The 23,504-nt window shown below is 47.7% G+C and overlaps 1 protein-coding gene across 4 annotated transcripts in view; it reads left to right on the plus strand.

Moving 5' to 3' along the window:
• Nucleotides 1–1,593: 1,593 nt before the first annotated feature.
• Nucleotides 1,594–23,504, plus strand: part of ELOVL6 (ELOVL fatty acid elongase 6) — a 75,831-nt gene continuing 53,920 nt past the window's right edge. Inside the window, exons 1-2 of one of the 4 annotated variants that reach the window (XM_075090652.1) lie at nucleotides 1,594–1,612; nucleotides 2,473–2,534. In XM_075090652.1, the coding sequence (XP_074946753.1) occupies nucleotides 1,610–1,612; nucleotides 2,473–2,534 (65 nt within the window). In that variant the 5' untranslated portion in view covers nucleotides 1,594–1,609. Of the gene's footprint in view, nucleotides 1,613–2,230; nucleotides 2,316–2,344; nucleotides 2,535–23,504 lie in introns of those variants that run through there. The other 3 variants (XM_075090653.1, XM_075090651.1, XM_075090654.1) reach the window with 3 other exon arrangements.

Genomic DNA, 23,504 nt, shown 5'->3' on the forward strand with positions numbered 1-23,504 from the left:
TTTCTGGGAGAAAGAAACCCATAGACCATAAACTTCAACCCACCAGATACTAATGAAATAATCAGGTGGGACAAGTCATTAAGTCACTCAAGTTTCTAATCCAAAATAGTTTGGAGTTGGAGAAAAAGGGATATTGATTTTTTTCCCCCAAAAAATAAAATTTCAATTTCTGGTAACCATCTTTCTGTAAGAACTCGACTTTTAAGATAGAAAAAATATGTTGTCACTCAAGGGAGTAAATGTACAAGACACACAATATTGTCTCAAAATTGGGATCCAGATTTCCATGTTTATTTCCTAGTCATTTTCGACCAAAGAGAGTTGACATACACCAGCATTTGTTGTGTCCCAGATTAATTTCTCCACATCTTTGTATTAAAGATGATGTTCAGATGGATGAGCTGAATCACCTGAAGCAAGCGGAGCAATGGAGCAAGTGCTGCTGCACGCTGTGGTGAGGGCACCACCAGGAGATATTTCAGCTGGAGGTGGCACATCCATGTATAATCCTATAGGAAGCACCCGGCAGAAGAGCAGGGGATGGAGGCCGATAGCTGCCATGGGGCAGCATTTATCCTCCAGCATGATGGCAAGAAGCAGCCCATGGCTCAGAGCCCAAGCATTGCAGCTGCGAGGAGCCCTTCAGTCTGTGCTTCATCCAGCCGCGCAATGTCACCTGTGGCTGCGCTGGAAATTCCTCCTTCTGCCTTCTCCCACCTGCCTTCAGATCCCCGTCCGCTGAAACTACCTGCTGGTGGAGATTTGGAAGACTAACATGCACCCTTAGGGGCAGATCTTGCGGAGCAGGAGTGCAAATGAAGAAAGATTTGCCCAAACGCCGCTCCCCTGGCCAGTTCAGTGGCCACTGAAAGCTGATGCGAAGCTGTTTTGAAAACCCTTGCAAGCTCTTTGAGCTTCTTCGTCTGGAAAGCAAGGCTGCGACTGTTTTTCTTCCCCTTCATCTTGTCTATACAGACTGTAATCTCTTTGGGAAGGGGACTATGGGACCTTAATCTGTTGGGGGCCTCTGGGTACAATAGAATTAAATAATAATTTAGCACCGCCTTGCAGTTTCAGTGTGAGCAGCGTGATGCTTGGTGTTTTGCTTAAAACCCACAGTCAGGTGACAATGCAAGAAACTTGGCCCTCATTAGGAAAGAAGAAAAGTTCTAATTGTCAGGAAAAAGGAAAAGCTTGAAAACATGACTATGAAGAGCACAATAGTCAAAATGCAAGCAGGAACACCACGCTGGTCAGCTGTTGATGTCCCACAACTTGAGGGCTCTCTATTTTTCTTGGCGCTTGCGTTTGATGACATTAAGCAGTTCATGTCAGTGAGGACTAACAGCGAGCCCACGACAGTCAAGAGCATGCTGACCTGTGCCGGATCCGCTCACTTGAAAGCCGTTCTCTTGCCTTCAGACTGCAGGCTCAGTGGGGGCTGGGACCGCTTTTTTAGCCCAGTTCGTACTGTAGAGCACGTCCAGGGTGATGCCGGAGTCGGAGGAACTCAGCTGGAGTCATCAGCATGTGGCAGATGAGACGGGAAGGCAAAATTAAGGGTGCATAAACACTGCGTGCCCCAGCTGCGAGAGGAGCTCAGCAGGCGATGGTTGGTAACGCTCGGGGTCCCTGCCCCACGCTCCGCCAGCCCCACCCGGGCCATAACACCGGGAAGCGTGTCCGTGCGGCGTGGGGAGCCTCAGGCTGCCCGTCCGTAGAACGGTGTGTGTGTCCCCCCCCCTCAGCGTAGGGACCCCCAGCTGCAGCCCCCGGCCTTGGGGCGGGCCGGGCCGGGTAGCGGGGGCCGAGGGCCCGCCCGGGGGGTGGCGGCGGTCACAGCAGGTGCACATTGAATTTAAGTGCAAAAAGTAGGGGGGGGCGTAGTGGGTTTGGGGGGGGAGCGCGTGCTCTTCTGGATAAACCTCAGCTTGTGCTTTTTTATTTCCCGGGCGGCCGGGTCGCGGGCGATGCAACGCAGGGGTGGGGGGTCCGTGTTTTTGTAGTTATTTTTGACGGCCTGGGGGGGTTGGGGTGGGTTGGTGTTCCTCTGTGCCAGGCCGAAGCGCAGCCCCGGTGCGGAGCGGCGCCGCCCGCCGGGGAGCGGCGAGGGACGTGCGGGGGTCGGCGGCGGCGGCGGCGGCGGGGCGGGGGGGGGGGCGGCGGGGGGCGGGTGTCCCAGGCGGCGGCGGCGGCAGTAGCGGCGGCGGGCGGGCACTAAGACCGCACCGCCCCCGGGCGCTGCGCGGCGGCCGCAGAAGAGGAGGAGACCGGCGGGCCCGGGAGGAGAGGAGCGGAGCTATGCTAAACCCGGGGTACCGCTGAGGCGGGGCGGGCCAGGCCAGAGGCGGGGGCTCTCCGGCGGCGGGCGCGCAGGGGCCCGGCTCCCGAGGCGGCGGCAGGCAGCATTTCGGCGCGGGGAGCGGCTCCGCAGCCACCGGGCCAATGAACATGTCAGTGTTGACTTTGCAGGAATACGAATTCGAGAAGCAGTTCAACGAGCATGCGGCCATCCAGTGGATGCAGGAGAACTGGTGAGTGCCGCCCGCCCGGATCGGCGGGGAGGCGCTGAGCCCATCCGGCTGCGCGCTGTGTGCGCCCGGCCGGCGCTGCGCTGCGCGGCTGGGCTCTGCGCCGCCGTGCGCGGGCACACGGGCGCTGCCTCCCGCCCGCCCCACCTGCGCGCCCGGGCGGGGGCCGCCCACGCAAGGCCGGGGCATCCCACCGGCAGCGCGGCGCGGTGCGGGCCCCTGGCCCCGCCGCCGCCGGCGGTCCCCCCCGCCGTGCCCCGGCCCTCCGGCTGGCCCGGCGGCGCAGAGCCGCACACGTGCCCCGGCGCTGCCCTCGGTCTGCCCTGCCGCCATCCCTGCCCGCCCCGTCCCTCCGTGCCCGTCTTTGCCCGTCCCGTCCCTCCCGCTCCCCGCGCGGCACAACAAGTTGCGCGTGTGCCTGCGCTCCCCGCGCAGCCCCTTTTCCACCCGCCTCCCCTCCCCCAGCTCCTAATAAAACTTCATTTGCAGCCGTGCGGCTATTAACTTTCCCGGCGTGTGCGTGCGGCCGGGGAGAGCCGAGACGCGGCGGGACCCGCCGTGCCGGGGCGCTGCGCAGGGACCCGGCGGGGCTTCCCGGCCACGCACACGGCCACACGCACGCCCACGGCCCTGCCCGCCGAAGGGGAGCGCTGTGCCGGGAGCCTGCTCGCTGCCCCGCACGCATCCCCGGTCCCGGGCGTGGCCCGCATCGCCTCTCGGGCCTCGGCCGGCAGCGTGGAGGTGAGGGTGGAGGGAGTGCCCCAGCTGCCCCTGCCCCCTCCCGCGGGTCCCCCGGGCTGCCCTCGGGGCCGGGGTCCCCCTCTCCATCATGCCCACCCACACCTTCCACCTGGTGCCCGTCCTGGATTTGCCTGCCTGCGGGGGCCTTGTGTTCGCACCTTGCCTCTCTGCTGCACCATCCCCGGCCGCCCTTGCCTGGTGCCATGTCTTGCCCTTTCTGCTGCTCCCGCGGTCTCCCTCCCCACCTTGCCCCTAACTTTCCCACTGCCCTCATGCCCTCCCCTGGCAGTGCTGCCTGCCCTCTCGGGCTCTCTCATCCCCATGTCTCCCAAGTGAGGACCTTCCCTAGGCCACCCTCTTTTGATGATGGCAGGACAGGACTGTCTCTGGGTCCAAGCTTTGGTGCCTACATTGGCAAGGGGCAATTGTCCCAGGTCCTAGGTGCATCTGAGCCAGGGACTTGTCAGTATCCTCCAGTGATTTGTCTGGGGACTTTTAAGGGCAGTATAACTGGAATGACCATTTAAGTGTGTGTATGTCTCCTTCTGTTCTCCTGCAGGTGAGCTCATGAGCTCTTGCAGGGTGTCTAGTGTCACTCATGTTTCAGGAGAAAGCAGACCATGTACATAGTCTTGGGCTGGAAGTGTTGGATGCTTCTTATTTTGCCCATGTTCCAGAAGAAAACTAGCATCAGAATAGGACGAAGTGGTAAAAGAGGATTGAGGGGGTGATACTTAAGTGTGTATAATAGCCAAATAACCCAGGAGAGATGCAGTTTAGGTTAAAGAACATAACTAGGAAACAGGACTCCTGTGTTTTCTTGGCTCTCCTGCGCTTCATGACGTGACCTTGGGAACGTTACATAACCTCTCCTAGGCCTCAGTTTCCCCAGCAGGGAAAGCCCGGTGGGGGATAATAATGCTGAAATGCCCTCATGAGGCACTTTGATGACTTGGGTAATGTTTGCTGAGTGCCGTGAAGATGTTGGGTACTATATAAATGCTAAGTAGTGTTATTAAAATCTCCCTTGCAGTCTCATGTGCTGCAGAGGCTGCCAGCTGGGACTCCTGTAACACCAGGCTCGCACTTCCCAGGTTCAAAGGAAGAGATCATCAGTTTTATGCTGTTGCTGTACAGCTAAAGAGACATGATGATCCATGCGCACACGCTTTTCGGTCTAGTTTTGCCTTCTCTAAGGGAACTGATGAATTAATGCCTTTGATTCACGTGAAAGTAAAGGAGGTGAGTGATCTGCTTGTGGCCTGGGAACATTTCTGGAAACGAAACGGGGCTGTGCCTGCCGAGGTCTCTGTCGTGGCAGGCTTCTCCTAAAAATGCTGCTGAAGACTCTTCTGAGTTTCAGGTTAAATTGTGTGGTTTTTGTCTTCAGGAAATGCACTCACTTAATGAAACGGGTCCTGTTCCAGCTCTTGAATTTTGCAGGGGAGCTTAACTGGTAAAATACAGGAGTGAAGAGACATACAAGAAGGCTGTTCTGCTTTATATCGGGATGACACGATAAGTTTGCTCACACAGATGTTGGTGGCAGTACGTGGCTTCTCATGCCTTCTTGACTTTGCAGGTATAGCCTTAATGTACACATCATTAGTGTAAGAGCGTCCTAAGATGAGGTTGTTAAGTAGTGGTTTGTAAGGATAAACACGGTTGTTCTTTTTTTGGGCAGGAAGATGGACTAAGTGGACTTGCTTCAGGAAAGACTGTGGCAGGATTTTATGCTGTAATCACCGTTTAAATTAGGAAGCAGTGCTATTACAATGCCTAACATGGAGGTAAACAAATTCTATAGGTGTGGCGTTTGTTACTTTACTTCTATCTTGGAAATATTTCTTTCACAAATATTTGCTTTTACAAAGCAAAAAAAAAAAAAAAAGGCTGTCGGGCGTTGGGGGGGGGTGAAGGGGCTCTGAGGATTTGACCCTGTCTTTTGGATTTTGAGAAGTGTCTTTGGAGTCTGACTGGGTCGCACGTGGAGATGTAGCCCAGTTCGAGGCAGAGCATGAATCCCTTTACATACCCTCTGGGTTCTGAGCTGGTTAAAGCACTGGCAAGCCCTTTTAATTATAACTACGTCAGTCTAAAGCTGGAAAAGCTTGAATGCAAAGCCTAGGGGTAGCGGCATACCCCTTGGTACTGGTAGGGTTGGTCTGGCTGGGTCATGGTGCAAGAAATGAAGTGGCTGGTTCTGTTCAGCCAAGGCTCTCCCCTCCTTTGCCTCTGTCCTCTGAGCCTGCTCCAAGCAACATCACTCCCTGGGGCACGTGCGTGTTCTCTGCACTCACCGATCGCTGACACCCAGGCTTTTTTTCAGCACACCCCCATCGTAGGGTTTGTTTCCTCACTGCCATCTGCCCTAGAAGTTATCCCTCTGAGGCTGGTGTGAATGGAGCCTGTCTGATGGCAAAGTGGACTTGCTGCAGTGAATGAGATCCTCCTTGCTTCGTTCCAGATGTTCCTGCCTCACTTTAGGGAGGGCCTCCATCCTGCAGTGTGCATCGTGCTAGGACATCTTTAGAACCTGGGCCTATATTAGCAGTGCTGTAAAGAGGCTACTGTTTTGACATAGGAAAAATGAATAGTCTGTTCCCTGATACTTATAAGCTGATGGGTTTCATGCCTCCCTGAATGCTTGGCTTTATGTGTATGCATGCCCTTATGGTGTAGCCCCCAGGCTGCCTGGTTTTGCTGCAGGGAGGCATGAACGAGGTTGCAGGCTGCAAAGGCAGACTGCAGCCTGCTGGTGTGTCAGGGCGAGAGCCACCGGATAGTTGCCTTCCCTAAACAAGGGATAACGGGTTTGGAGGATGTTAAAGAGCTAACAGGTCCATTTACTCTCATAAAACTCCTTAAGCTTTATTTTGTAGGAAGGCTGTTGTTGATGTACATTTACGTAGAGTGCCATCGGGTAGGTTGCTTTTGATATAAGATATAGTGTCACTTTGATCTTATCGTGCTCGGACCGTGGGAGGTTTGATTTCAGTAAGACCAGGATTAAGCTAAATGTTTATTAAAATAATGGCTTAAAATGATTTCTCAAACCAAACTCTCCCAGCACCTCCTCCAAACTTCTTCAGAGGGGGAAGAGGGATGAAGTAAATAATCTGCAGAGGATTTTTTTTTTCTCTTAAACTGCTGCATGAGAACTAATGCGGATCTAGTCCTTTTATTTCTTGTGAATAAATATATTACTACTTTTGCAGTAAATCTGCAGTTCAGTCAGACATACAACAAAAAGGGTTGCAGTGCCGACATCCCGATTCCCAGGGGCAGCCAGTGAGGTAGCAAAAACCGGCTGGTGCTTAGGAAGGCAAGAGTGACAGAAACGCATGGACGGAGCGGTGACCGCCGGGGTCCTTCTCCATCGTGCTGCAGCACCAGGTTCGGGCATCAGCACAAAGTGACAGTTGTTCCTGTTATAATTGTCTGGCCAATAATAATTATCTTCAGATGTCTGCTGACGAGGGGCTCGCCAATGGGGAGGCAGGAGGCCTGCGCTGACTGCGCCGAGATATCTGGGCGAGATGACGTCACGTGAGGGCTTGCCTAAAATCACAGAAACTTTTCCTCTGCTGCTCCGCTGGCTGCTGCAGAGCTCCAGCCGTCCCTGCCCCTAGCGCCCTACCCTCCTGCAGGCTGCTGCCTGAGGGCAGGCTCCCCTCCATCCCCTCGCTTTTGCCTCTCCTGTTTTTCTCCCTGAAAAGCCAAGATTTAACCCTTGGCAGCCAGCAGCATGCTTGCAGGTAATAGCAGGAACCAAACTGGAGCGGAGGAGGATGAGCAGGATGAAAGCGGAGCTGGTTATTCCCCAGAGAGGCTGTGGGGCTCCGCTGCAGAAAGTGGCTGGTTTTGTTGATGAGCTTTCAGTAAAGACAGTAGCACCATGTAAGGGCAGCTGGGCATTTTTTGGCTTTAAAGGGCGCTGGCAACTCGAACTGGACTCTGAAATTTACTTTGTAAACCTCAGATGAGTATAAATGTCTGTGTATTTGAAAAAAAGCCATCCTGGTTCAGGAAGTTACTTTTAACCTTTTGTTACCTGAAACCTTTATGTGGTGAGAGACGGAAAGTGCAGCTGATGCTGAGAGAAATTTATTCTTTGTAATTCTCTTTCTGGTCAAACCTGGAGATAGATGTGGAAGAGCAGAGGGTCAACTAATTTGGATTTGAAGGCGTGCTTGCCTTTTAATAATTCACACAAGCATCATCATCCTAGACAGATTTGTTTCTTAAATGCAGAACAAGCTTCCCTCATCCACTTAAGCTACTCTTACTTCGTGCAGAAATCAAGAGTGAGAGGCTGTGTGCGTCTCTCTCCAGGCATACGTGTGTGGCAGCCAAAAACTGATGTAAATTACTTTTTCTCCACACACACCCCCCCCCTCCCCAAGCTCTTGTGAAATGCCAGTGAAGGATGTGGAGGGGACATTGCAGTTACCCTGTCCTTCTCTGTGCCACAGCAAGGACTGAAAGGGAAGATGTATGAGTTGCTCTTTACCATAGAGAGACACTTTTACCTGAGGAAAATTCAGTCGGCCCAAGAATTTAGCCTGCCTCCACATTTCATCCCCCAGAGGGGCTTTCTGCTGCTCTCTTGTGCAAACTGGCCATAAAGCTGACAGGGCCACCAGTGTGTGGCAGCTTTGGTGCTGCAGAGATTAGAGAATACCTGCTCCTTTGCCTTCCCTCCATCCCACAGGCCTTCCTGAGCAAAAGGCTGATGTATTGGAGCATCACAGAGCGTTGGCTCCTTGAAAATAAAAGGATGGAGTCTATGGGGAATAACAGTTCATGTCCTTTCAGAATTCAGGTATTTTCTGCCTGTGTGTGTGCTTTTGGGGCGGGGGGTGGGGGTGGGGAAAGGAAAACATAGTGGCACAAAAATGTCACCCTGAAGATAAATACATCAGCGTCTTCTGGATTCAGCCTAGCACTGAAACATAGGCATTGGCCTTTTGCTCACCCTATCCTTAGAGTATGAACACATCTCTTATCATGTTGCTTCATTAATTTTTAAGTGTCTGAGAGTGAAGACATCTCTTCTACTTTCTGAAACACCATGTGCTTGTAGGAATAATAAACTTGTAAGAATGGAGCAAGAAGTAATTTAGGAGCTGCCATAATTGTCAAAAGTGACTAAGGACATTCAGGAGCATTTTGTTTTGGGCTGAGATGTAGGACACTGAATTGTTTTGGCAGTTCTGAAAAAGTAGCTCTCATCCTCACCTAGGCATACGCCGTGAAAGCAGAGGGGTGTTTGTGCAAGCACAGGCTGAGTAGCAAGTGGTGGCGTGAACCCCTGGAGTCAGGGTGCTTTCTGTGAGTGGGCAAAGGAGCCGTGGGAAGAAGCTTATTTCCTCTGGGATTGGGATGCAGAGCGCCCAGCTGTCTCTTCCTTCTCTGAACACCCTGGCCCTGTTGAGTCACATGGAACTTTTCCCTTGGAATATGGTATTTTCACCTCTGTGGCTATTTCTGCTAACTTGTGGATACAGGCACCCACACCCATCCTGAGACAGGCAGGCAGACTTTATCCTTCACTGGTTAAATCCATGTGGAGTCAGTGGGAGGAGGGACCCTGCACACCGGTCCAACTTCCCAGTCTGCCAAGCTGGAGCTTCCCAAGGATGTGGAGTTAGGGCTGTTGCAATGACATGAGGCAGATAACATTTCGGTTATGAGGTAAAATCTCTACCTGACCAGTCCTGGCAAAAGTGCAACCTGAAATCAACTTCCACAAGGCTCTTCTGCAGCCTGAGCGCAAAGCGCATCTTTGGCCAAGGTCATTGTCCCACAGCGAGAAGACAGCAATTTGTAGGACGGCACATGAGTTGCTGTTGGCTGTTTTGCTGTCAGGTTGCACATGCTTCTAGGCAGTTCCTAGGCACCGCAGCAGCGTTCCTTTCCCCATTGCAACTTTTAATCATACCTTGGTGATGTGCAGTTGTTATGTAGGTTGGTATGGTTTTTCCTCCTGTTCAATTTTCTGAGGTGGACACTATGTGTACATGTCCCTTGCAACCTAGAAATCTTTAAAAGAGTCTTCTTTAAAAGCAGTGAATAAAATTCGCATAGAGACAGCTTCCATAGTCACTTCCTCCCTCAAACAGACACAATCTGGTTGCCCATAATCTGGTAAGAAACACACTGTAGACAGGCTACAATAATTTGTTAGATCCTGGACTTTTAATGAACTCTGTGCTGGTAGATGTTGCCTTTTAATGGGGCTCAGGGTAAGCAGGAGATCAGGGTGTGTAACTCATTGCGTGATTAGGGGTCTTGGTTACTTCGTTTTCTGCAATGCCTAACACAACTGGCCTTTTCCCTGACCCCCCTGCTGAAATGCAGTGAGGAGTCACGTCCAGTACATCTACCACTCTTTAAAAAGTCAAACGTGGTCATGTTCCCGTTGGTCTCAGAAGAGGAAGGTCTAGCTGAGTGTTTAACTCTCAAATTTATGCACTGCGTTTGCTGTCGCTCTCTTCTCCACAGCCGTCTATAGTGGTGCTGGGAATAAAAGGATGTTTTGTACTTTTTCTTCCTTTATGTCATTGCGCAGTCTCTGCCCCTTGCTCAAGAGTCTATCCTAAGCTCTTTTCAGCTGACTTTGATCTGCTGACTCTTAGCAATAAATATAGAGATTAAAAGGGGGAAAAACTTTTAAGGGAAAGGCTGTATTATTTCTGTCTTCATGACTGTGTTAGCCCTGGCAGGCTGCTACCCCTGGTGCGTTGGGAGTCCAGGGAGGGGGGGCAGACTGATGGGGAGTGCAGAGACCCTTCTCTGCAAAGGTATTGTCAGTACAGAGCTGAAGACATTGGAGAGTACAGAGCTGGGGTTTCTTATTTGACTTTGAAGGTAAACTTTTATTAGTGGTTATGGAGCTTTCTGTGGCTTTGAGAATGATTTTGTAGTGCAGGGTCCGCTGGGACTGCACAAGGCAAGATGACGTAAAACGCTTGTTGGAAAGCTTAATCAAGAGATTTTAGATGCTTTTTCTTTTAATGGAAATGGACAGAGGTTAAAACATGTTATTATTTCTAAATGTAAATTAGCATTGGCTAAAATGTAAAATAAACTTTTCACTGACTCAGACTATATCAACGTGTGAGCTATTAGTGTAACCACATTACCCGCATCCTGCTACCCAATGCTTTTTTTTTTTTTTCCTTGCCAACTATTTTGTCAGCCCGCTTGAGCCTTGTCCCAGGTCAGAGTAAGAGCAGAAGGGTTTTGCATTTGCTTGGTTTCTACACAGCACCTAGCACAGTGGTGCCCCATCCCAGACCCGCTGCTAAGACGAGCCATGCTGTTTGCTGGCCGAGGCCGGTGCAGCCTGGTGGGGTGCTCTGCAGGGACACCCAGGTTAGCATTATGCAAGCAGGCAGCAGAATGGGGAATAGCAGGCCTCTGACTGCACCCAGGCTAATTCAGGGAGAAAATTGTGTCACTTCATGTGCAACTTTTGCCAATGTGGTTATTGCTGCTTTCAGATCCAAAGTAGCAACGGTTGATATTGCCGTTTGCTGTGTGCCTTGTACTATACGCTCCACTGCAAACCTTCAACTGCGAGTCTTGTTGACTTTTGTGCAGACCTCTTACGCTTTGATTGCCAAAAGTCTTACTTATGCACCAGGGGCAAGGTGGAAGGACTCCAAAAACATTATGACCTCGGTTTGGCTACAGAAGGGACCCAGATCCTGCAGAGCAGACATGCCACGAAGTGTGCATCTGCTGAGCAGTCCTGACCTGCTGTGGGAAGAAGAGAGGGTGATGCAAGTTAAAAGTTTATCTTATGCCAGGGGACTTGGGGCTTTGCAGAATACATGTAGTGATTTATGCACTACACCGCATGCAGGGGAATGATGGTCAGTACTTCTCCAAGGACATGGGGAGCCTGACTTCAAACTGAATGCAGCCATAGCTGCTTCGTACAAGTCGGGCATCAGTCAGTCAGGCCCAGTTCTTTGGAAAGTGCCTGAGTCCCACCATTTTGATGGAAATCAAGGATCTTTGTAATCTCTGAAAATTGTTCTTTGTGCCTCTGTTCCTCAGCTGTAAAATGGTGAACAATTCCTTTCAGGGATATTCAAAGATGTTTTTTTTACCACGTCACAAAGGTGATCCCGAGGTGGTAAGACATGTATGAGTAACTACATTAAAAGAGTACAGAAATCATAATGGCCTTACAGTATTACTGTGCAGCTCTATACTTGTACTAGTACTGAAGAATCCTTTATTCTCACCAAGGATGTGGGGCAGAGTTTGTCTCCGTGATTGCGGTAACCGAGAAGTAAGAAGAGCTGCTGTAATATCAGAGGCAAGGCAGTTTATTGTTGGTATCATGGGATTAAACTGCAAAGGAACTGTCCTTCAAATAGTCCAATAAAACATCAGACTATTCAACATCTTCTGATGGTAACTTTTAAATAGAATTTTAAAAATTTGTTGGTAATTAGTTTCAGCATATGAAGCCTTTAAACTGAGTGAAAAATGATTTGGACATCATCCATGATTATGAGCTCCTCAAATTGAATGCGTTGGTTTTGATATCTGATGGCCTAAGTTACCCCTGGACATAAAAGTTAAAAGTCTGTCAAGAGCATTATTAAGGTCAAATATCTGCCCTGTATGTCTTGAGCTATATAAATACATGTGGAAAGAGCAATCCCGGGGAGTGTCAATTAACATTTTAAGGGGAAGAAACAATGGGGCAAGTTCATCTCAGTAAAAACACCAGAGTGATATTTTTGCAGAGTCTGATCTTCTGTCTAATAAAATTGTCTGGTTTTCTACCTCTATTTTTTTTCCTCTTTTATTTTTTAGGTAGAACTGTTAAGAGATACTTAAGGTGATCGTAAAATCCTCCGAAGTATAAACAAAAGCATGATGCCAAAGTTGTTGCACTGTTCCTTTCAGATAGTGGATTTATTAACAAATCTTTACAAAGTCTGGCTTTTTCCTTGAGTAATTTTCCTTTTAGCTTTAATTGGGAATTTTCCCTCTAGGTGTCCTGTTGTGCATCTGCTGAATGCAGGTCCTCTGTAAACATTAATTGGGATTTTGTGGTTGCCAACATACGAAATCTCCAGGCAGCTGCAAGTCCTGGGTTTTCTTCCTTTTTGTTCTCCCTGGAGTGGCTGGCTGTCCATCCAACTCCTTTTCCATGTCTTTGCAGGTCACAACCAAGAGAGGCACTGGTTATTAGCAGGAAATTCCCTGGACACCTTACACTTCAATTCCTTACTTCTTTCTTCATCCTCCTTGGCTTCACAGCCAAGCAGAAAACTCCAAGCTATTTTGTACGCCACAATGATGTCTAGATCCTCTTGTCTTCATTACCTGCCTTCACTTTTGCGAAGACTTTTGCTCCATTGACACAGTAACTCTGGGGCTGATGGCTGCTCCGGCCCATGTTAGACCTCAGGGTCTCGTCATCAGTGGGGCTTGTTGGGTCCCCTCTGCTGGGTGTGGATGAGGACCCAGCCCTTGTGAGGGCATCTCCGTGCTCATGAGCAGCTGACCCAAATCCAGCAAAGCCTATGGAGAATTCACTGCATTTCCTAGGTAAAAGCTGAAGCTGTGAGGATGTGCTCAGTGGAACTGCTGATGAGAGTGCACAGCATTGATTGCAGACTCTGATGAAACAGTTGTTTAACAGGTAGAAGTATTCTGAGATACATAATGTTTTCTTTACATTATTTTGTGAGGGCATTGCCCCATTACATTTTTTCATAAGATACTGCTGTTGGCCACTGTCTGAAACAAGGTATTGACCTAGTTCAACCTTTGTCCTGACCTGATCGCTCCTGTGTGCTTAAATACACTTTTTTGATCACATGCCTGGTAAAGAAAATACTATTTTTGGTACCAGTCGCGCCAGAACTGTCTGAAAGTGACCTTCTCTCTTGCAATGGCTCCGTGTACGCAGACCATCAGTTTATTTTCTTAAATCGTTATTTGTTGTCTCAGAACTCTCTAAATCCTGTGGAGTTATATGCATTATTTTTTAAATCTTACTTTGCCAGTTCTGAAAATTCCCAGAAATCCTATGTACTGTGGCATTTCTGGGGGTCTAATGCTAGGTGAGATTCCCCTTGTGCAAGGTGCTGCCCATGGATGCTGTGAAAAATTCTGTCTTGCCCCTAACAGCCTGTGGGTTTAGTTTAAGACTAGTAGTACCCCAGGCAGACAAAATTCATTCTTATTTTTTGAAAGTTTTAGATAAATTATTGCTTGGACTATGAGAGCCAGACCTGTGCAGCTACATTGCCACCGCCTCTGTGACCCAGTGAGGAGTTATGCATCTGTCCCAGCGGAGGGAGGGTGGCTCCAGAGAGCCAAGCACCATGGGTAAAAATAATGTTATACCACTGAAAGGAATCCTCAGTTAATATGTCCGTGTTCACCGACTTCAAGTAGTATGTCTGAAATGTATTTTTTTTCATTTTTAACAATATCCCATAAGCTTTCCAGCATTTTCCAAGAGCTCCCGTCCTACATCAGTGCTTACGTCATGGACAAATTTCAAAATCGAATTTGAAAGGTAGGATCAATGCCAGGTGTTCCTATTGCAACACTTAGAGCCAGACTGTCACAGGGCTGTTGTACCCAGGATGCTCATGCTTGTTAGGAAATGAAAGAAAATGTTTTACTGAAGGAAACATTTTGAAAACCTGGCCCTGGATGTTCATGAGTGGTGGTCCTTATGTAATGGTATAAAGATGGTAGTTACAGTGCACGCTTTTCCCAGATTCCTCCACCTATGTCTTTTCATCCTGCTTGGGAGGTTCACATGTCCGGGATCCTGGTATTTGGTGATTACAGACAGTTTATATTACTGTTCACTCATTCAGTCCTTCAAGCACCCTGCAGACACTGGTGATGGGATTTGTCTGACCACACATAGATGCCTGCTACATAAGGTGTCTGAGTCATCTCATCCTGAAATAGGGAGCTGAGAGAGATAAGTTGCATCCTAAAAAGACTCCCTTCTCTGCACCAAATATAGACTCCAGGGAGCTAACTGGACCATAATTCTTTCCAACCATCCTTCTTCCTTTTTCCCCCACCATGCATTTTCTTCTTTCCCCAGATATCTCTTTGCTTCTTCCTTTTTATCACCCTTTCCCCCTCCCTCTTTCTTTTTCTGTATATCTTTTTCCCATTTAGGAACAGTCAAGCCAGCAGCGCGGGTGGCTGGGGAAGCCCTGTATGCTTATGTGAAACAGCCTGCACAGTGGGAAACAGCTGGGGTGTGTTTTGGTGCTGGGCTGACAGAGCTGGGCAGTGCAGGCCTGGCCCTGAGCTGTCTCCAGATGAACAGAAAAAGTGCTGCACTGGGGCAGTCCCGCTGCCACCTTCTGATGAAGTTGCTTGGTCCTTGATTTCTGGAATAGGGCAATAACAAAAAAGAGTGCTTGCTTTCCGCAACCCCCATCATGTCCTGGTACAAAAGCAGCCTCTCTTTTAAAAGCCACTTGCCAGTCACTAGCTGGAAAAATCCTAAATGAAGTCTACAGTAAAACTTCTCTTGGCTTCAACGTAAGAGATTTAGTTCCTAAACTTGTATGTGCTGGCTAAATGTAACGTAGCATCTGGTATGTAAAATGATTGTGGCAATTCACTTATTTGGAAATGGTCATTACTGTAAGTGGAATAACTGGAAAAGATGATAGAAGAGTATGAAGAGAAAAGAGATTGTGTCTGCGCTTAGGAAAAAATACACACCACGCCGATAATATGGGCAATTCTGAGTTAAGGAGTAGCAGTAATTACAAGAGCTACCACAGCTTTCTACGGTGTGATGAATGAGCAGAGCTCCTCCCTATGCTTTCTGTAGTAACATTCCTTTGTTCGAGAAGAAAAAAAGGACGAAGATAACAAAAAGGGATCTGTTAGTGTCTGTCGTGTATCGGTGTTAAACCTGGGAACGCAGATTTTGACCTCAGGCTTTCCAAATGCTCTTCTTGCCTTAGCAGTCCTCATGACTTCAGCTGTTGTGGTGTCATGGCACATCTTCCCTAATGAAATGCCAGTGGTTTCAGGGTAGGCATGCAAAGTATGTGAGATATTGAGGGTAGTCCTTTGGTTAATCTTGATGAACTCTTGCGAGTACAGTGAGCAGTTTTGAATTGCATCAATTAAAATGGCATATACAATTGAGGGAGGCTTTTGACAGACCACAAGTATCTTGCCTACACTTTTCTTTTACGATTATTTTCCAGCATTTTGTCTTCATAGGCTGGGTCCTGCTGACCTTAATTATGATCTGTATTTATTGCTGGCACGGAGTAGGCCTCTTTCTATTAGACTGGATCGCATTGTATCTGTTTACAGGGGACATGAATTTGCCTTCAGATATCTTTAACCCATTGCCTTGTTTAAGTTTTCATGAATGAGTCTTGACTTGGTGGAACTTCAAGTAGCTCTTGTGGTGTTAAAATAGCTGTATATCTTGAAAGAGGGACACTTGTGTTCACTGTATTACCATGGAGAGTTATGGTTTTTTAGTATCTTTGCCCTTTGCTAAGGTTTAGGCTGAATCGCATAGTCGCATTCTTGGTGAGTTACATGCTTTAATGACAGAAAGCTCTATAATGTAACATTTCTAACAACAGGAGGGATGCCTTGAAAGTGGTGGATCTGCACAGCTCCCAGGGCTGCTCTGAGAGCTGCCTGAAGCCATGCAACTGGAAGTCTTGCCAGATTAGGATGACCAATTTCGCTGACTTTCAGCTGAGATCTCTCTTCTTAGCTCCCATGTCCTATATGACATTAAAAGTAAGCAAGACTGATTCCCAGCTTTTTCGAGAGCTTCCCATTGCACATACAGTAAGCCAAAGCATGTTAGACATAAACTTGGTACTACCACATGCTTTTCCTGGCTGCTGGATGAAATTCTGCCCCTTGAATGTCAGCTAGCCTGTGACCCAGGTTGCACAAGGGGGTGATGCAAAGGTGGATTGCCTTGGGTTTGCTGGCACAGGAGTAGCTTCTCAGGGCTGAACTTTTGCCCCATGCCACACAGATACAACCCCCACGGTAGGTAGGTGAACAGCCGCCTGTGCTAGGGCTGCCTGTCATGACTTCTCCCGGGCCCGTGACCTCCTGTGACAGACTGCCGATGGAGGCAGTAGTTGTCAAGCTGCTCCAGCTGCATTTCCCGGAGGCTGCCTGCATCGCCTTCCTGAAAGCACTCCTGGAAACAGCATGGCGTGGAGGTGATGGTATTTAGCACCCATGAAAGCATGTATGCTGAGGTGCTCGTGGCTGTGTGCCCAAAATATTACACCCATGCGGTCTGAGCCGTTTCCTTCTAGCTGCAAGAGTGGGGACAAATACTCTAGGTTGTCAGTTAGACAAATATCCCTCTCTAACTGGATCCCACAGTCTGCTATAATGCCCTGCAGTCTGGTCCCTAGACTATCCTGCTCAACCTGCTTCATTCAAAGAGTGGGTAAGGCACCCATCCGGAGAACTACAGACTTTCAAGGACCTTCACTATTAAAATTGGTGTCTGGGATTTGTCCAAGTTAGTGGGAGACATGCCTGTGACTTGAATGGGAAAAGGATGTAAATTTTTGTGCATAAGGACATGAGGTGGCTCTAGCGTTAGCTGTAGCTTTGATTCAGACTGAGATATGAGTGCTGCTGAAGGCGGAATAAGCCACCATCCTGCAGGCTTCCTGCAGGAATACTAATGAAGAGGATGTAAACACAGGATGTGGCTATGGAGTAAATGGTAATATGTGGGGGCTCAGTAGAAAGTATGACTATTAAACCGAAAAGGGCTTGTCTGCCAAAGATTGGCTTACTTGCAATCCTCCCTGTGCAAGGGCTCCTCTTCCAGAAGTATTTACCTGTCTCCAGTGTTGAACCAGTTAATCTGGGCAGGGGCTTAGGTTGCCTTCTGCCATGCTTTGGCGTAGCGGCTGTACACTGGAGAAAGCCTTACAGAACAGAAAGGGGAAAGAAGTATCAGTTCGAGTCCAGGTGTGTTGACTCATAGGAGACATTTTGAAGGTTATGGATATATGTTAAGCATGTATTAAATAGCTCTTGCTTTATAAATAACATTTACAAAAGCAAGTATCCTCTTCAGGCCACCAAAGTGTATAAGAATATGAGTTAATTAGAGTCTGCATTTTCAAAGTGGCAGAAAACCAGGATTTAGGTGAGAAAAACTGCAAATAAGTTTGCTGGTGATGTGAAACCGTGTGATTTTTGTAAAACTTCCTGGCCTCGTACTTTGCTTTTTCTTCCTACTCACTGCTCTCTGCAGCTGTGTCCATTGAATTCAGTGTAGTCGCTTGTGATTTGTGTGACCCGAGAGAGGAGAGGTTCAGACCTGCCGTGCGATGGCAGCTTGCAGAGGGGCAGGTCTGCCCGCTGAAGACGGCACGTTGCGGTGGTACTCCAAGGCACTAAGTCACTTGTTTTGCAGAGAAGTGTGGGCTGGCAGGAGGATGAGCCAGACCACAGGCTAATTTGTAAACAGGCTCAGTGGAGCGTTCCACGGCCTGCAAAGTGACCGGGCTGATCCTGGAAACCTGCAGCCTTTATTGTGACACCTGGCGCAGCAGCACCGCTGGCCGCCTCTGCTTTACCAGATTTCCACGCTCACATCTCTGTCTTTCTAAACATGGCACATATTTTTACCTTTCCCAGACTTAAGGCGGGGGGGCGGGGGGTAATGGAAGAAATCTGCAGTAAAGCCTTCCCCAAAACACCATGAAAAAGCAGAGGCCCCCTTGCAAAAGGGAGGGGGCCCTCACACCTAGGTGGTGTGTTGTCCAGGTTATCGGGGATGTGACTTTGTCTGCAGCATGAACAACCTCGCGGCGCGTTCAGAAATGCTCGCCTGACTAACGTATTGCTTACATTTGCTGACTCACTCTTGCACAGCCTTTTTCTTTCTTGTTCCCTGGATGTGTTGATTTTTATCTCTGTTACTAGGGCTGTGCCCCAGACACTGTATAATCAGCGTGTTTGTGTTTGGCTCCTGTGGTGGTGGGAGGTATCTACATTTGGATACAAATGTTAACATAATTCACCCACAAGTGAATAATAGCAACAAAATACAGGGGCCTGAAACCTGCCCCACGTGGGAGGGTAGGCTGCGAAATGCTGCTCTCGGGGCAGGGCCGTCCCCAGCATTGCTGCCGGGGGCTTCCCACCACCAGCTCCGTTTGGTCTTACTGTCTGTTCAGGTCCTGCTCCCCAGTGCTATTTTGACCAATTAATTTAAATTCAGCCTCGTGCTTTCACCTGTAGAAGACACCAACACAGGCAGCCTGTGCCTGAAAGCGCTTTCAGGGTGGGAGCCGTACACGGGCATGGCTGAGAACCACGATGGAGCTGCCGGGTCTCCACCGTTCTGCTTTTCCAGGAGGCATGTGGGTGATCAAAGGCCCTGCTTGCCACCCGCCCTGGTCACAGGGTGCTCCTGGAAGGGCTTCATCTGGCTCCCCCTCTCCGGGTGAGCTGCAGCAGCCCTGCACCCTCGCAGCCCTGCTTGCTTTCCCACTTTGATCTTTCACCCAGAGCCATTAAGCGTCCGTGTCTCTTGCCACTTCAAAGGATGTCTGTTCCTGATGTGTAATGTTTGTGTGCTTATGGAGGTAGGGCTCATTCCCTGCACGTCTTCTCAAATACCCGCGGTCTTAAGTGACGTTCCTAAAATGTTTGGTGATCCTGGTTAGTATCCAAGGAGAATTGTATCTTCAGGTTTTTTCCCTGTACAGGCCAGGCTCCTAAATTTTGTCTATGGTTATCCCAGATGGTTGCAACTATCTTGTTTTCTCAATCTCTTCTGAGTGGGCCTCCATTTATTTTTCCTGTCCAGCTTGCTTAGGGCTAGTTTGAAGCCCGTCTCATTAAGTTGCCGTCACATAATGGTCTTTTCTCTTTTTTTAATCAGATGATGTCCAATGTTTTCCCAGCAGTCCTCATGCAAGGAATGACATTGCATGGCCAATTACCAGGGAACTAATTAGCAGACAACTTCTTCCCTCATGGTTCAAAGAGCATTACACACGCATTCCCAGGAGACTCCAGCGCACAGCGTCACCTTGCAGCAGCATTGCTGTGAAAGAAGCGCGCTTTTTCCCTCCGTACCTTTTCCTGTTCATCAGTTTTGTGTCAGACTGGGAGCAGGCAGGTGGCACTCCCCAACATCACTAAGCAGAATCCAGCATTGACAGTGCCTTCGAAACCTTCCCTGTGTTGAAACTACGCACCCTGAACACCAGTTCTACACAGCAGTGGCAGCTGAAGAGACTCAGCTTTCTGAGTGCCCGGGCACGGTAGCTTTGATTTAAGGAACTTCAACCTGGAAAGGGCTGTCTTTCTGGTTCTTTTAGGCACGATTGATTTTTTTTCAGGCTAACCAGTATTTATGGCACTTCTTATTGCAGGTTTCAATATTCCCGGTTCAGTGAGATCAGTGATATTTAGCATTTGCAAATAGAAATTCTAGGTTTGAAAATCTTGGCATTTTTGATTGTGACTCGAGTAAGTACTGGAGGGCGTTAAACATGCAGCTTCTCTGGTGTCTTCTGTTAGCTGTTTCTTCATCGTGGAAATGACTGTCAGCTTCCTGAACCAAGCTCTGAAAGCCCTCCAGGCGTTTCAGCGGCAATACTAAGGACTTGTGACCAGCTTTGCTCACTTTTGGATTTACATTTTTGTCACAGATTCTGCATACATATTGGACCAAATCATACGCAGACAATATCAGGAGGGGGTGTGCTTGTACTCTCCCCACTTATTTTTACTGATTCTCAGAAGGAGTGCCTGGCATCTTGGACCCATGCAGTGAGGACTAAATGATGAGCAGAGCTGTTTTACATTAAATTAGTCCATCTTCTCTATCCCAGCTTCCTCCTAATTCTTGTTATATTTAATGGCAAAGAGCATCTGGCATTACCTATTTGTAAATCATAAATTTAGATTTATTTTACCCAAGTAAACAAAAACCGGTCCCAGAACAGACAATCATATGAGAGCTTTAAAAAGATGCCTTGTCTCTGTCTCTGTTGAGATCTGCTCTACTGAAATATTTCTTTGTGTTTGTCACCTAAGGTGAGCAATAAGCTTTTTCTTCAGCATGGCATTCTGTCACAGGACAGGGTGAGCAGTGGTACTGGAGCAGACGAAGTCTCCTACACCTCCAGACTGCAGCAGCTGCTCCTGGTAACATTATGTCCCCTTGTGCAGCTGCATGATGACTTTCTGGGATGAATAGCTGCTTCAGTGCAGAGTTTAAAATGGAAACCAGGACTTTGCCACCCAACTTTCAAATCCCCTCTTCTAGAGAGTTGGGGAGGAGGCTTCATTGCCTTACCAGAGTATCCTTGCAGGCTTGGAAGCCTTAAGCCTGCTCCCACCCTCGTTAGCCCCCAAACTGCTGGCCATACAGCTTTGTGCCATATCCCCTCCCCAGCCCAAAACTGGCCACTTGGCTTTTTGTTTAAGATAAGGGAAGAGATTTGTACCGCTGGAAGATGCTTGGGGCTGTGGGCAGAGTCAAGGAAATATCCATATATTAGTTATATGGATAGTTAGGCCAGATTTTCCAGCTGCTTATTTTACAAGCATGTTGAGACATCTCAATGCAGTTAGAGGTTATTAAGTCTAAGTTGTTAAGTTAATTTTAATGTCTTTAATAGACCTGTAGCATTCATGTTTAATCTAGTACTACTTATTGGCCTACATGGTATGTTGATACTTTTTAAAGCTTCAGACTTGGCAGCTCTCTGAACGAGTACTTGTATTTCCCAGATACTTGGATGAATTTCTTTCTGCTGCTGTTAACCAGCGTAGACTTCAGCTCTGCATTTGGACTAAAATTTGAAACCATCTGCAGAAGGGAGCCCGATGTTGTAGTTGTAAGCAGCGTCACTGGCTGACTCTGAAAATGGGGCCTGTATGTGTGTGCCAGGTGGAGGCATCGGGTGGGAGGCATCGGGAGAGAGCGAGAAACAGATTTGGTTTGGCTCAAATGAGGAATAAAACCTTGTATGAGCCAAGGAGGTCTGAGAAGCTGCCCAACAGACCATATAACCTTGTTCACTGAAACGAACCCTAACTCTGGATGCTTCTGGCCTTCTTCAGATCCCCAGGGAGAAACATCCTGCTGGTTACAGCACAACAGGGTAAGTGTCAGCCACCACTTTTTTCTGCGTTGTTTAAACATCTTTTCTTTTGGCATAAGAGTGCTTCTCCGGCAATTCAATTTTAAGTTTCAGAGTCTCTGGACTATATTAACATTTAATCTGCCCTCTTCTAGCTGGCAATTTCTATCCTGATTTGCAGTGATTAAAAATTAATCTAGCTAGGATTTGGTGGTGCTCCAGGATTCAGGCATTTTGCTCTTGTAAATCAGGTTTTAAACTAAATGCACATTACATATACATCTGCTTTATTTAAAAACTAGAATCAGTGTTTCCTCTGTAAAATAAAGATTATTCGTGATTTCTTGGTATATTCAGAATTGCAGGTGTATCAGTGCAGCAAAGCAGTCAGAGAGTATCTTCCAATTGACTGTTCATCCCTTTGGAGGGATACCTTTCTTTTGTGTTTGGTATCAGAAACATGTACAAAAGGAGATTTTAAAATCTGTGTGTGTGACTGCTATGTTTTTGCTGTTGTGTTTCAGCTAGCAAACCTGGCCCTGCCGTGCTTTGCTGAGGCAAAGCTTCCACTAATGCTGTAGGACAAGTTTTCTTTTTCACTATTAGCAGCTGTAAAAGAATGCTAACTTAAAAAAGGAAGAGATTCTAAGCCGTATAAAGACTTGATTCTCTTGCAGAGATAATCCTTGTGTGATTTTCCAAAATATTTTGTCAGTTTTTTTCTGCCTCTTGCTTTCTTAAGTATGCATTGGCACTAAAAGCCTGCTGACCCTCCTTGGATCAGCTTTTATCATCTAATTACTTGAGGTAATGTGTGCAAATCCTGGGATTTACATATTTGACTGATCTATGAGTAAATACCTCTCAGTTTCTGTTTAAATCTGAGTCTAAGGAGGCGCTGGTGTGGATACCCCACAGACATATTGCAGTCATATTGCAGGTACTTGCACATGACAGATTTTGTTCATTAACTCTTCCCCAACTATGACAGAATACGTCTGCACCAAGTGGAAGCACCAGTTCGGGTATTTTCCATCAGATTTGTGCAGTTTTTGTGGAAGTTGTACTAAACCTGTTCTTCTGCAAATATTAACACAATTTTGGGTTTTTTACAAGTATACCACAATCAGTATGCCTCTAAATTCTTCCCAGCAGTCTATTGTGTTAGTTCAGGAAGGGCTACAGCATTTTCACTGGTTAAATTCGGGGGTTAAGGCGTATACGATGAAACCCATCTAACCAAAGTTGGAGTCTTTGGTTCCTGGTGTCAGTGCTCAGTCCATATGACTTTCTTGGCTTGCTCCTCACCTTTTTCAGGTTATGATCTGTTTAGCTTAAAACATCTTTTGATCTTTGGCCTGTAAACAAAAGCAATAAGCACTTCTGTAACGTGTCCAGGGCTATGTGGAGGGAAGTGTCCAGTTATGCCATTAGGTAACTGTTTTGTGAATAGCTTATCCTGGTAGACGCTGAAATGTATTTAAATGGTAATCCTATTTCTAACCTGAGTTAGGTAAATAAGTATGTTTGTATCTGAACTCTTCACCAAAGGTTAGTGCATTATCCAGTAGGCTGCAATCACACTAATGACAAACATTGTTTTATCACCCTTGAGTAGAAAATAGTACCATCCCTGAGTAGCATCATGCAGTGTCTCAATTTTATTGCACTGCTCAAAAGCAAACGTAACGAGCATTGCTTTCTAGAGGGCTTCCCACACCTGCAGTCACTGACATGTGGGGATAAACCCCCATTTCCACTTTGCTATGTGTTGTATATACTCTGTGTTTTACAGTGTCGCATTTTTTTGATACCAGCCTGGACTGTGGTGCTGCGTGAGGTGGTACCCTTTCGCTGACTTCTGGGAGCTGCTTCCAGTTCACCTCAGGATGAAGATCCAGCCAATCTGTATGCACAAAGTGAAAGATTCAGGCCCAGGTTTCAACTGTATTAGAGTTTTTGAATATTGCAAATCTTTGCTTTTGATTCTTATTCATCTCTTACAGTGAATGTGAACTAGATCTAAAACCCCAACAGGTTGTACATTTTAGAGTTCGGATAAATTCAAGAAGGTTTCAAA

Source organism: Phalacrocorax aristotelis, chromosome 4, assembly GCF_949628215.1.
Source record: "Phalacrocorax aristotelis chromosome 4, bGulAri2.1, whole genome shotgun sequence".
NCBI classification, from domain to species: Eukaryota; Metazoa; Chordata; class Aves; order Suliformes; family Phalacrocoracidae; genus Phalacrocorax; species Phalacrocorax aristotelis.